Source organism: Anser cygnoides, chromosome 3, assembly GCF_040182565.1.
Source record: "Anser cygnoides isolate HZ-2024a breed goose chromosome 3, Taihu_goose_T2T_genome, whole genome shotgun sequence".
In the NCBI taxonomy this organism is placed as follows: domain Eukaryota; kingdom Metazoa; phylum Chordata; class Aves; order Anseriformes; family Anatidae; genus Anser; species Anser cygnoides.
Window position 1 is genome coordinate 119,482,296 of NC_089875.1, and position 12,447 is coordinate 119,494,742.

At 50.1% G+C, this 12,447-nt stretch overlaps 2 protein-coding genes across 3 annotated transcripts; both read left to right on the plus strand.

Moving 5' to 3' along the window:
* Positions 1-1,788: 1,788 nt before the first annotated feature.
* Positions 1,789-4,826, plus strand: LOC106038136 (gallinacin-12-like). 2 transcript variants are annotated; one of them, XM_048079422.2, is made up of 4 exons: positions 1,789-2,124; positions 2,538-2,654; positions 2,740-2,873; positions 3,358-4,826. In XM_048079422.2, the coding sequence occupies exons 1-4, from the start codon at positions 1,958-1,960 to the stop codon at positions 3,504-3,506; spliced, it is 567 nt and encodes a 188-aa protein (XP_047935379.1). In that variant the 5' UTR covers positions 1,789-1,957; the 3' UTR covers positions 3,507-4,826. The 2 variants fall into 2 exon arrangements, with proteins under 2 accessions (XP_047935379.1, XP_013039880.1); XM_013184426.3 differs by having other exon boundaries at positions 2,538-2,610.
* A 3,509-nt stretch (positions 4,827-8,335) lies between these two features.
* DEFB125 (defensin beta 125) lies at positions 8,336-11,908 on the plus strand. Its single transcript, XM_048079423.2, has 2 exons — positions 8,336-8,582; positions 10,394-11,908. The coding sequence occupies exons 1-2, from the start codon at positions 8,522-8,524 to the stop codon at positions 10,513-10,515; spliced, it is 183 nt and encodes a 60-aa protein (XP_047935380.1). The 5' UTR covers positions 8,336-8,521; the 3' UTR covers positions 10,516-11,908.
* The last annotated feature ends 539 nt before the right edge of the window (positions 11,909-12,447 follow it).

Genomic DNA, 12,447 nt, shown 5'->3' on the forward strand with positions numbered 1-12,447 from the left:
ACTGCCAACTTATTAGTTACTTAGTAGAGTTACGTGACTTTTCTAAGGCAGGAGGGTTAAAGCAATACTGAATCAATCAATAGCAGTGGCTCTGAGAGCCCTGCTGAGCTGTTTACAGGCCACGACACCAAACAGGAGGGCAGGTCCAGCAGCCTGGTGGGTCACCTGTTGGAAAGTCATCCTGAGGCTTTGGTTTGGGTTTGAAAAACTTTGCAGTTCTGCTTTCACTGGAGAAAAAAAAATCCTACTTAGAAGGACTTTGGGACATTAAGCTCCTTCTGCTTTGCTTCTCTGATTTCTTTCTCATTTCCTCGCCTTAGTTCCACTGCTGGAAGCATGCACATCTCAGCAGGTGACCCAAGGAGCAAGGTGCAGGTGTATAGAGATAGGATGGGGGGCACCAAGGTCCCCCCCTTGTCCCACCACCCACCCCCTGGTTAGTAAGGACACAACTGAGACACAAGCCAAGGTCCACAAAAGCAGCGGGGGATGAGAGCACCCAGCTCTTCTCCTCCAGGGGAATCATCTGTCCTACAGGGACCCTGGCTTGTGGGGTGAGGTGTTGCTCTTTCCACATACATTATGGAGCATGGTGTGGAGGGAAATCCCACAGGTAGCTTGGGATTTGGGGCAGGGTACCCACACTGACACAGAATGGGTGTCCTAGGGATGCAGTAAATGAGTCCAGAGGGATTCCTTGCACAGAAGAGGTGGGCACACTGTCAGCACTGCGCATCTGGGGCATTATTGGTGAAGTTTCTGTGCCATGCTCCAATATTTTTAATATATGATCTGGGGTGAGTACAAACCCCATCCGTTCTCCTTGTCACCCCGTGATTCTGACAGCACTGGGTTTAACCAAAGGCCTGTCAGCGCCAGAACATGGTCGGACTTTAAGATGTTCTGCACTCACCTTCCTTTCTGGGGAGGGTGCTCTGGAGGGGTGGGGATCGATGACCATGTTTTGCGTCAGACAGGAGATGGAAAGGAAGATAGTGGGGAAATCATTTGCAAACCAAACCCAGATATACAAATAACCAGAGGACATAAGTACCCTTGGGCAAGCAGTTGTGCCCTGCTTCAGCAAAGCATTTGGGCACACACGGAGCTATAAGTTCCTGAGTTTTCCTGATGACTTGAGAGCCCTAGAGGTTAAAAAAAAGAAGCGGGGGAGTTATTTTTGAGAAGACTGCAATTTGTCCTCTCCCTTCCATGTCAACCCTTTGGCCTGTCATTCAGCCACAAGAGATGCTCAGATGTGTACCCTCCTCTCCCAGACCTGGGTAAAGAAAATAAGGGGTGTGCTAGCACTTGACCGCCTTGTATCAGGACTGGCCAGCCTTCTAACAAGATGTTTTAACCCATTTGACCCTAAAAGAGTCAATAACATTTGTCTTTTATCCTTCTTGGCTTTAGTTGCCCCCACCTAGGCACTGGTGTCACTTGAATTGTCCTGGGCTATCCTGCTGGGCTTTCAGAGTGTCCTGTCTGCCACTGTCACTCATGCAGAAATCCCCAGAATTTGGGCATCTTCAGTGATGTAAATCAGGCTCCATGTGGTTACCAATACAGGACAGCACGCTTGGATTCTATTCAGTGCATCTGAATCAACATTTTATGATGGAGAAGGGAATGTTTAACCTCGATCCTTCAGCTATCCGGCTTAGGATGCATTCACAGGAGCAATTATATGAACACAGCTGAAGGAACAGCACAGGCAGCAGCCAGGCAAGGGTAGCTGGAGTACTGCACGCTGATTTTACAGCCAGAGCTACATATCTGTCACATAATTCCCATCAGATGGTGCGCTGCCGAGGTAACCAGCCACCTCCTCCACCAGCGCTGTGTGGTCAGCACACTCAGGAATGAAGCATCCCAAATTCCTCGGAAGCCAGAGCCGGGGTGGCCTTTTTGGCAGGGAAATGACGGCCAGGTTTCAGTTGGGGAAAATATTCACATGGGCTCGGATCAAAAGGAATCACTCCTAGGCTCTCCTCCCTGCAGCTCCTCAGGAGCCTGTCCCAGGAGGCTGCTGCCACCCAGCCCAGCACCTCCCCGGGCTCTTCGCTGGCTGCTGGTGAAGGACAGAAGAAACCCTGCATCTCTTTTTTATTATATTTTATGGTATTTTATTTTATTGCATTTTGTTTTGTTTTTAATTTATTTAGTTTAGTTTATTTATTTTTATTTTATTTATTTTTTATTTTAGTTTAGTTTAGTTTATCTTCTCTTTTTTTAAACTCAACTCTTCTCTTTTCTCTTTTCTCTTTTCTCTTCTCTTTTCTTTTCTTTTCTTTTCTTTTCTTTTCTTTTCTTTTCTTTTCTTTTCTTTTCTTTTCTTTTCTTTTCTTTTCTTTTCTTTTCTTTTCTTTTCTTTTCTTTTCTTTTCTTTTCTTTTCTTTTCTTTTCTTTTCTTTTCTTTTCTTTTCTTTTCTTTTCTTTTCTTTTCTTTTCTTTTCTTTTCTTTTCTTTTCTTTTCTTTTCTTTTTCTTTTTCTTTTTCTTTTTCTTTTTTATTATTATTTTTTTTTCACGTAGCTGTCTACAGCTGGCAGCCTCCCAGCCCCACATGCCAGCTGCCAGGCGGAGGAAGCGGGGAAGCCGACCACCGGTGAGCACGAAGCAAGGCAGCATTGTTTGGAGCCGCAGCACTGGGTCAGAGCGACACGGAGGGTTGCTGAGCAGGGAATGTCACGGGGCTATAATTAACTCCTGCCCGCTCCCTCCTTCTTTCCTCCAGGATGCCATCCCGCTTGCCAACAGCACGCAGAGACTTCTGCAAAATCCCCCGCTCAGCCCTGCTGCTCTCCAGCAGAACCCAAGCAATGGGGATCCTCGGGCTCGTTTTAATCTTCATCTCCCTGATCGCTCACGGTAAGACCAGGCAGGCTGAGGGTGGTAAGCAGAGGTAGCTGGGAAGAGGAAAAAAGCTTTCTTTGCTGTGTGATCACATCAAAATGCCAGAGGTATTAAGGGGGGAACGTGTCCTCAGGCTTCTGGATGAGATAGTGGCTAAAATGGTAAAATGTGCGATTTAATTCCCATGGGTAATGCAAATATGGGGCAATGCACTGCCTTTCTGGGAGCAGACCGGCCAGGGAATCCTCAGAAATGCCTTCTGCTCTGGGCTCAATTTTTGGATGCTCCAGGAGAATGTTTCTTCTCTTCTCCAGGCTGCGTTTGATGTTGGGATGGGGATCCTGGGAGTGCTCGCTGCAGTCGTGCATGCCCAGCTCCGTGCACACTCCCGGCGTTGGCTTGGCCAGGCACACGGTGCCCTGGGAAACTCCACCAACTTGTATTTTCTCACCTTGCTAGCTCGGGCATTTTCCCACCACCTCGCTGCTTCTTTCCACAGGGCACGCACACGGGCCGGACAGCTGTAACCACGAAGGGGGCTTGTGCCGCGTGGGGAACTGCATCCCTGGCGAATACCTGGCCAAGTATTGCTTCGAGCCCATCATTCTCTGCTGTAAAAGTCTGCCACTGACCACCGTGAAGAGCTGAAGGTGGCTAAAAGGGCAAGCTGCAGCACGTGGAGAGCTGCAGGCTCTGCTGGTGAGGAACAGGCTGCGGCTGGGGAGGAAATCCTGCGCCTTTCTATGGCTGTGGCTTCCCTGCTCCAGCTCCCTGAGGCTGTGCATTCACTTGTGGACTTCTCAACACATCTTTTTTTCCTTTCACTGTGACTTTTTAAAGCCGCCCAGGTTATATATCTGCCCCTTTTGGCGTCTGGTTGTTACCTGTCATGCGCAGGTGAGGAACTGCCTTTCTCCTTACCCCGAAACAATAAACCTGAGGTTTAGCAGAATGAGTGCCCGTCTGTGACTGCGGCTGGCACCCAGCACAGCCGCTGCTAGGGACATGCTCTGCCACTCTCCAGGAGGCGATGCATCCTTCTTCTCCATCACTTCCACTGCAACAGCTATAGTAGGGGTGTCCTGGGTTCATCCCTCTTCCATGAAGCAGCAAAAGGGAGGAAGACACCAGGCTTGCTTGCTTTAAGTGGAGGAAGGGATACGAAAGTGGTGCAGTGTTGCCCTTGGCTGGTCTCCTCACCTGTAGGCTGCATTTCTGGTGCTCCTCCCTTTCTCTGCAGTCACCCAGCAACATCTCAAAGCAATTAGAATGTTTGCACCTGATGCAATCATTAAAAAAAAATAAATCAGATTTTATGCAGCTTTCTGCACGTAAGCTGCCTCAGCCGAAATCCATTAGCTCTCCAGTTCCACTCTTGGCCCTTCTGTGTTTTTGTGGCGTGAAATTTTGATCCCCCCATTTGCCAGATTGCTCTTGGTCTCTCCTTCCAGGTAAAAACACTTCCCTCTGGGTCGATCAGTTCTGTGAAAGCAAGCAAACAATGATGTAATGAGGGAGCTATGCCAGTTAGCTGAGGCATTGGCCAGAGCCAGGGAAAAGTCCTCCCTGGGAGATGAAATTCTTGCTGGGATGAATCAAACAGGAAAATTCCCATTGACCTCACCAGGGTCAGGACCCATTGCTAGAGGTCCAACGATGAATTCATCCGACTTGAGGACGAATTCACGAGCAGCCCGGATCCTCTCCAGGGGTCATCCCAGCACAGGCAGAGCACGGTCCGGGACACCGAGGCACGCGGGGAGACGCCAGCGCTTCCCCGGTGCTCCCAGCGGCTGGAGAGATGGACAGGAGCGCCGGCTGTTGGCTTGGGAACCGCCACTGAAAACAGATGGGGCTGAGCCCGGAGCCAAATTCCTCCCCAGCTCCGACCGACTCCAGCCCGGCTCGCCAGCACGCGCTGCTGTATGGACACGGCACAGGCAGGGGTTTAAATCGAGGCGCCCTTCCAAATCAAACAGCTCTGTTCTCAGCTTCGTCCACAAAGTTTGTGGTTCGCGCCTCTTATCTGGGGGCCGCTAGCCACCATATTTATAGCCTGTTTTCCTAAGAAAGTGCAGCAGATGAGCTCATGCAGCTCATCCTGTGAATCTCCCTGCCAGATGCTAGGCCGCCTGCCCCCAATAGGTTTTGAAGCAATCAGCCAGCCAAATTTCAATTAAGGTAAGGTGGAAATGCTCAGGCAGCTTACAGGCAGCATTACACCTCTGGCAGTAATGTGACAATAAATGCAAACTGCTGCTAAAAGACATGATCCCACTCTCCCTGAGTTGTGTGCTCCTTTGCTCACTGATCTGGCCAGAAATGATCCAAAACAAACCCCAGAAAAAAAAAAAAGAAAAAAAAAAAAGCCGAAGATTTGTTGGCATTTCTGCATGATAAATAAGATGAATGGACACACGGGCAGGGAGAGGAAGGACCAAGGACAGAGATGGAGTGTGGAGAACAGCACGCTGCAGTCCAGGGACTCCACAAAACCCTTCCCCATGGTTTCTTGAAGACCCATTAATTCTCCAGAGACACTGCACCCAGTCACCAGCCCATGAGGAGCTGCTTAATCATCAGTATAAGATGCTTTGGTGTGAGTGTATGGGATGCTGCTCCAACTGATTACCCTCAGGATGGTGTATCCTGTAACCCAAGGGAAGAAAAAGGCACCTGCAGCCATGCGGACAGCCAGGGTAGAGCCCTACCCTCATGCCTGGTGTATTGACCAGCACGAGCCTCCTGAATAACTGGAGATGTTAGCTCCCAACACATGGCTGAATTTCCCACTCACCGGAATTTGTTTGCTGTTCCCAGGCAACACGGCAGTGTTTGTTTGGCAGAGAAAATAAATCCTGCTCTTAAAATGCCATTGTTAAACAGGGCTGTGTAATCTGCGCCAGGACGATGGTCAAACAGAGTTCTGTGTGGGCAAGGTGAGCTTCATACTTGTGGGCAAGCCCCTCACGTCCTGGGGACACAGGTCTGGCATCACACCTACCAGCCCAGTACGGATGTCTCAAGTACCCCAGAGCATCCCAAATGATAAATGTCTGTTTAGGCAACTGGAATGAATGCTAGATCTCCACCAGCTTCACTGAGAACTAAGACATCTCAAGGACTTGAAGACCTATGTGTTCTGGATGTATGTAGTGGATGCCCAGTCCCTGGAGGTGCTCAAGACCAGGCTGGATGAGGCCCTGGGCAACATGATCTAGTGGGTGGCATCCCTGCACGAGGCAGGGAGTTGGGACTAGATGGTCTGTAAGGTCTCTTCCAACCCAAACCATTCAGTTTTGTGTGGCTATGACTCACCAGATGTTTGTAGGCCTGAGCACGCATAGGATTTTGGCATTATCCCCCAAAACCTCCAGCAGGCTCATGTTGGACAGGAGGCATGACAGCCTGCTGGGCAGAGGTTCACACCAGAAGCTTCTCCTGCAAAGCAGGACTGGCATAGGGTTATTTAGGAGAAGTTTGGAGGATCAGGAAAGTCTCCTGAAACATGCTGAGGCCTTACTGCTCATGGCCTAGTCATGAACAATAACTATGGGGAAACCAGGGGGAGCCAAATTTAGCAATTGATTTTATGGTGGCATGATAATTTACCATATAAAACTTCTCTCCCCAGAGAAGAAAAGTCTGAGTTGGACGAAAGCTAGGATAAATGTCACAGATGTGTTGTTCTTACTGTACCTGAGGCCTTCCCTCATGGCCGCTGTTACGGCAGGAGACAGCCGGTCCCCTGGTTTGGTGAGGATGGATGTCATTGCGGTCTGTAATGAAAACCTGCCCACGGCCATGGTGAGTTTGTGGACCAGACCTGATCCCAAGCTGAGCCCGTGGTCACTTTTTCTGAGGTTCTGTACTTGTGCTTGTTTTTCTCAGGGTTTGGTGAAAAAGGAGGATGGGGAGGCATCACAAGATGGTGTTGGGCTCCAGGAGACTTTCCAATTGCCGAAGCGTTTGCCCCTGCAGATTTACTGCTGTGGTCATCTGCACTGCTGTAAATATATCCCAGGCTGAATTTTAAAGCCTGGGCTCTCCAGGTCCTGATGGTGGGGACTCCCCTCCCATTTGGGGTCCTGGGGAGGATGGGGATTGACCTGACTCCTCCCCAGCCCCCCAGCCCCTGAGACAACCAGGAGCAAAGTTCTGTTGCCGAGCACAAACCATCCTTTGTGTGCTCTGGGCTCTGAAAAAAAAAAAAAAACAAACAAAAACACATCTGTTGGCAGGTTTGGGAGTGAGGAAGAGCTGGAGAGGCTCAACAGAGGCTGAGTCCAGCAAGGCGCAAGGACCACGCAGGAGGGAGCAAGCCCAGCTGCCGTCAGAGCCATTGCCTGGGGGACAGAGACTTCCTGCCCCCAATTTCTGGGGGAAATCTGCTTTTTTTGGTATCGGCCGGGTTTGGCTCCTTTTCCCAAAGCATGCTCACCGCAGCTGCAAGCACCAGGCAGTGCCACCAGACGTGCAAAGCTCCCCAAGATTTCCAGGGCCCCTTTCTCTTTTCCCAAATCTTGCTCCAGGTTGCACATGTTGTTTAAACATTTGGTGTCCCATGACCCAAAGTCCAGCTGGCAAAGGGCTCCCTACTGAACTGTTTGATGAAGGTGATCCTTGTTCCCCTCAAGCAGCCTGAGTTTTACAGTTTTCACCCAACCTGCAAATAAAAGGCCATCGAAGTGACTTGCAGAGGGAAAACGGAGGAGTTAGTGATGCCCTCTGCTGCTTCACTGCTGTAAAAAGAATCCTTTGTGAGGTTTCTATTTCTTCTTCCACTTTTTTTTTTTCTTTTTCTTTTCTGTTTATGGGAGATTTCTGCTTTCTATTTGCTTTGTGTTGTTTGCTGAAGTTGAAATTCAGGTCCCATGTCTACTAATTTCCTGGAACTGACCCGGAGAACTAAAACAAACCAAGGGTGATCTGTGATATACAGGCTTTTCCTAAAGCTCCTGCTCCTGCTAATTGCAGAGACATGCTCCGGCTTTCCTATTCAATAAATCCATAAAGGAATATGTGGAATTGCTATTTTTCTTGACAGCTGTAAACAAAAGCTTTGCCAGTGATCACTTTGCAGCCCAGAACTTGGGAAATGCAAACAGACCTTTGATTTTTAAGGATCCCCTGCTTTTCAAGCTAACCTTGCGCTGTCAGGGAGTGCTGGGGAGGGGACTCTGGATTTTTTCAAGCTCGATTTGGTCAGTGCTAAGGGCAGAGACTGGGAGCTGGAAATTAAATAAATAAATAAACAAATAAAAAGGCACAAAACTTTGATCCTGCAAATGCTTGGACGGGTTTTCAACATCTCATGCTCGAGCCTACAAACACGAGAAGAGCCAGACTCAGTCAGCCCCAACATCCTGGCTCCAGCAGCAACCAGAAGCAGCCTCCCCAGTGCTCGGTGCAGTTTGTTGACAAAACCCTGTTGTTTTTTTCCTTCTTCTTCCCCCCCCGTAAAATGATATGTCCAGGACTGGGCACATCCCAGTGCAACTGTTTGCTGTCGTGTTGAAATGCACATGAGATTAACAAAGTTCCCTCCCGTCCAGCAGCATTACACAACCCCCCCAGCCCTATAAATCCCGGATTTTCCCTCTTCTCTATCTCTTTACGGCCCTTCACTCCTCCCCACGGGAAACACCCACCCACGCTCAGCCATGCGGATCCTCCAGCTGCTCTTTGCAATCATTGTCATTCTCCTCCTCCAGGATGTTCCCGGTAAGGACAAAATATTTGCAGGGGTTTCTGCAGGACTGAGAGAAGAGGAAAGGCAGCTCCCTACCCCCAGGTAGAAAAGGACATGACAGAGCCCTCAAGTCTAGCCAAGTCAAGGCTGACCTGAGTCTTGCTTCCCAGGAACAAATTTTGTCTGAAATTATCTCCACAAAGTTCCTGGATGCAGGTGTCCCAAATTCATGGGCTTTATGTCTTCTCCTCTCCATCCTCTCACATCCCTCGCCGAAATGCTGAGCCGAAGCCAGGAGCTTGAGCTCTGCTCCTGACCAGGGCACAAGCCTGATCCCCTACAAAACAAGGAGAACCCCGTGAAATCAAAAGGCATCTTTCTGGGGAAGGGAAGTGGGGGGAAAACCTAAAATTCTTTTTTGTTTGTTTGTTTGTTTTTTTTTTTTGCCTCTTTTCTTATGGGATTCTGTTTGAATAGAGAAGCTTTGGCCGGGCTTTTTGAGCTTTTTGATTGGTTTCTTGTGTATCTGTGTTAGGACTTCAGGTCTCACTCTGCTCTAAGGTCACTATGGTATCACTAGGACTATAATGGTGTAGCTGCTGTGGAAATTAAAAGGAGTGTGGCCAGCGTGCATTAAAAGGAGCATGGCCAGCAGGTCAAGGGAGGTGATCCTCCCCCTCTACTCTGCCCTGGTCAGGCCTCACCTGGAGTACTGTGTCCAGTTCTGGGCTCCCCGGTACAAAAAAGACAGGGATCTCCTGGAAAGAGTCCAGCGGAGGGCCACAAAGATGATACGGGGCCTGGAGCATCTTCCCTATGAGGAAAGGCTGCGAGACCTGGGTCTGTTCAGCCTGGAGAAAACAAGACTGAGAGGGAATCTCATCAATGTGTAAAAACACCTGAGGTGTGGGAGACAGAGGGATTTGGCCGACCTCTTTTCAATGGTTTGTGGGGACAGGACAAGGGGTAATGGCCACAAGATGGAGCACATGAAGTTCCGCACCAACATGCAAAAAAACCTCTTCACGGTGAGGGTGACAGAGCCCTGGGACAGGCTGCCCAGGGAGGTTGTGGAGTCTCCTTCTCTGGAGATATTCAAGGCCTGTCTGGACGCCTGCCTGGGCAGCCTGCTCTAAGGAACCTGCTTTGGCAGGGGGGATGGACCTGATGATCTTTCGAGGTCCCTTCCAACCCCTTCAATTCTGTGATTCTGTGATTCTGTGAAATCAACCCAGACAATCAAGAAGAGGAGAATTCCTTCCTCTGTGTATTTACACTCTCATTTAATTAACTTAAGTCCTAGGGATAAAAGGAGGAGAGGGAAGGGCTTGCCCACTCTGGTGGTGCATACCCATCAGGGCATCCCTCCAGAACCCCCAAACTTAGTACTCTTGCCATGTGTAAGGAAAAGCAGCATACACCTTCTTTATCAAAACAGGAAGACTTAACAAAATAATAATAATAATAATAATAATAATGATAATAATAATAATAACAACAATAATAATAATAATAATAATTCCAGCTCCAAAACCACCAGCTGATAAAACACCATCTCCAAAAACCACATCTCTGACTGTTGGTGTTGCCCAAGGGATCTGCCTCCCCTGACTCATCCAGCCCAAAGCCAGGCACCTCTCCTAGGCTGGCTGTTAGGAGACTTGCTGGGCTTGGTGTAAGGAGGTTTTCCTCCCAAAACACATCTGCCCTTCACCACGAAGCAGGCTGAAGCTCCCGGTTCCAACCTCAAGCACTGGTTGCTCAGCCATTGACACCATGGGGAGCTCCAGGTGGGTTCCCGGGTCCGCTAAGCGTGTGTCTCCGTCCTCTTTTTCCCCTGCAGCAAGAGGCCTTTCGGACAGCCAGCAGTGCAGGAACAACCACGGGCACTGCCGGAGGCTCTGCTTCCACATGGAGCGCTGGGCTGGGAGCTGCAGCAACGGCCGCCTGCGCTGCTGCAGGTGAGAGCGACCATAGTGGGACAGATCCGGCACCCTGGGCACCAAAACTGTCCGTAGGAGCTGCTGTCAGACACTGCCATCCACATCCGCAGCTGGGTTGGTCCACCACCAATAAACCTCTTGGTTTTCTATATCCTCCTGCGTCTGGAGTGCAGCTGCGTTCCCCCCAAGAAGGATTGTCCTGCCCCGTGCTTGGGGTTTGGTTCCTTTGCCCACACGGAGTCATGGAGGGAGGATGGGATGCGCCGGGGTGGCCAAAGCGTCTGCAGATGTGGCAGAGGACCACGGGGAGGTCGGTGTCCTTCCATGGGCCTTGCCCAAAGCAGCCGTGCAGCCTCTCTCCTAGCCCATGCCACTGCTTGTCACAGCCTTTGTCAACCACTTCTCCTGCTCTATCTACGATTCTGGGAATCCACGATTTTGTTTCTGCATGGAGCAACTCTCACGTGAGATCTTGCATGCACAGCGGGAGGTTTACATCAAAAGAGAAACTCACCGTGAGGGTGATGATAAAAACAAAAGGAGTCAAAAGGAGGTTTTTTTTTTTGCCTTCATTTGCTAGCAGGAGACACTCTGGGCTGAGCCTGGTTGTGTGCACGGGGTCAGAAGAAGAGGACCAAAGCCACCAGCAGGGCTTTGGATGGGCTCTGGATGATGACATTTAGGAAGCACTCAATTTTTGGGGGTAGTTAAATAGCTGAAGAAATGCTGTTTGCTTAGAAGGAAACAAAAAAAAATGGAGAAAACTCCTGCCAGAGGAGAAATGATGGATATGCTTGTGAAGGAGGAGAAGGAGACCTCGGGGCCAGCAAACCACAACCTCAGCCAGGGAGCCCAGGCAGGGTTAGGTCAGGCTTGGTGACAGCAGGTGGCAGCCCCAGCCTGCTCCTCTGCTTCTGCAGGAGGAAGGGAAGGGAAGGAAAAAGGAGGCTAAACTTTCCCTTTTCCACCCTGAAACATGATGTCTGCATGGAAACTGCCTGGTGGAGGAGCTTTGGTTCCACAGAATCACAGAATCGTCTAGGTTGGAAGAGACCTCCAAGATCATCTAGTCCAACCTCTGACCTAACACTAACAAGGCCTACACAAAACCATATCACTAAGGGCTACATCTAAACGTCTTTTAAAGACCTCCAGGGATGGTGACTCAACCACCTCCCTGGGCAGCCCGTTCCAATGCCTAACAACCCTTTCAGTAAAGAAGTTCTTCCTAACATCCAACCTAAACCTCCCCTGGCGCAACTTTAGCCCATTCCCCCTCGTCCTGTCACCAGGCACGTGGGAGAACAGACCAACCCCCACCTCGCTACAGCCTCCTTTAAGGTACCTGTAGAGAGCGATAAGGTCGCCCCTGAGCCTCCTCTTCTCCAGGCTGAACAAGCCCAGCTCCCTCAGCCGCTCCTCGTAAGACTTGCTCTCCAGACCCCTCACCAGCTTGGTCGCCCTTCTCTGGACTCTCTCGAGCACCTCCATGTCCTTCTTGTAGCGAGGGGCCCAAAACTGAACACAGTACTCGAGGTGCGGCCTCACCAGAGCCAAGTACAGGGGCACAATCACTCCCTTAGACCTGCTGGCCACACTGCTTCTTATGCAGGCCAGGATGCTGTTGGCCTTCTTGGCCACCTGAGCACACTGCTGGCTCATATTCAGCCGACTATCAACCAATACTCCCAGGTCCTTCTCGGCCAGGCAGCTTTCCAGCCACTCATCTCCCAGCCTGTAGCTCTGCTTGGGGTTGTTACGCCCCAGGTGCAGGACCCGGCACTTGGCCTTGTTGAACTTCATGCAGTTGGCCTCAGCCCATCGCTCCAGCCTATCCAGATCCTCCTGCAGAGCCTTCTTACCCTCGAGCAGATTGACACACGCACCTAACTTGGTGTCATCTGCAAACTTACTGAGGGTGCACTCGATCCCCTCATCCAGGTCATCGATAAAG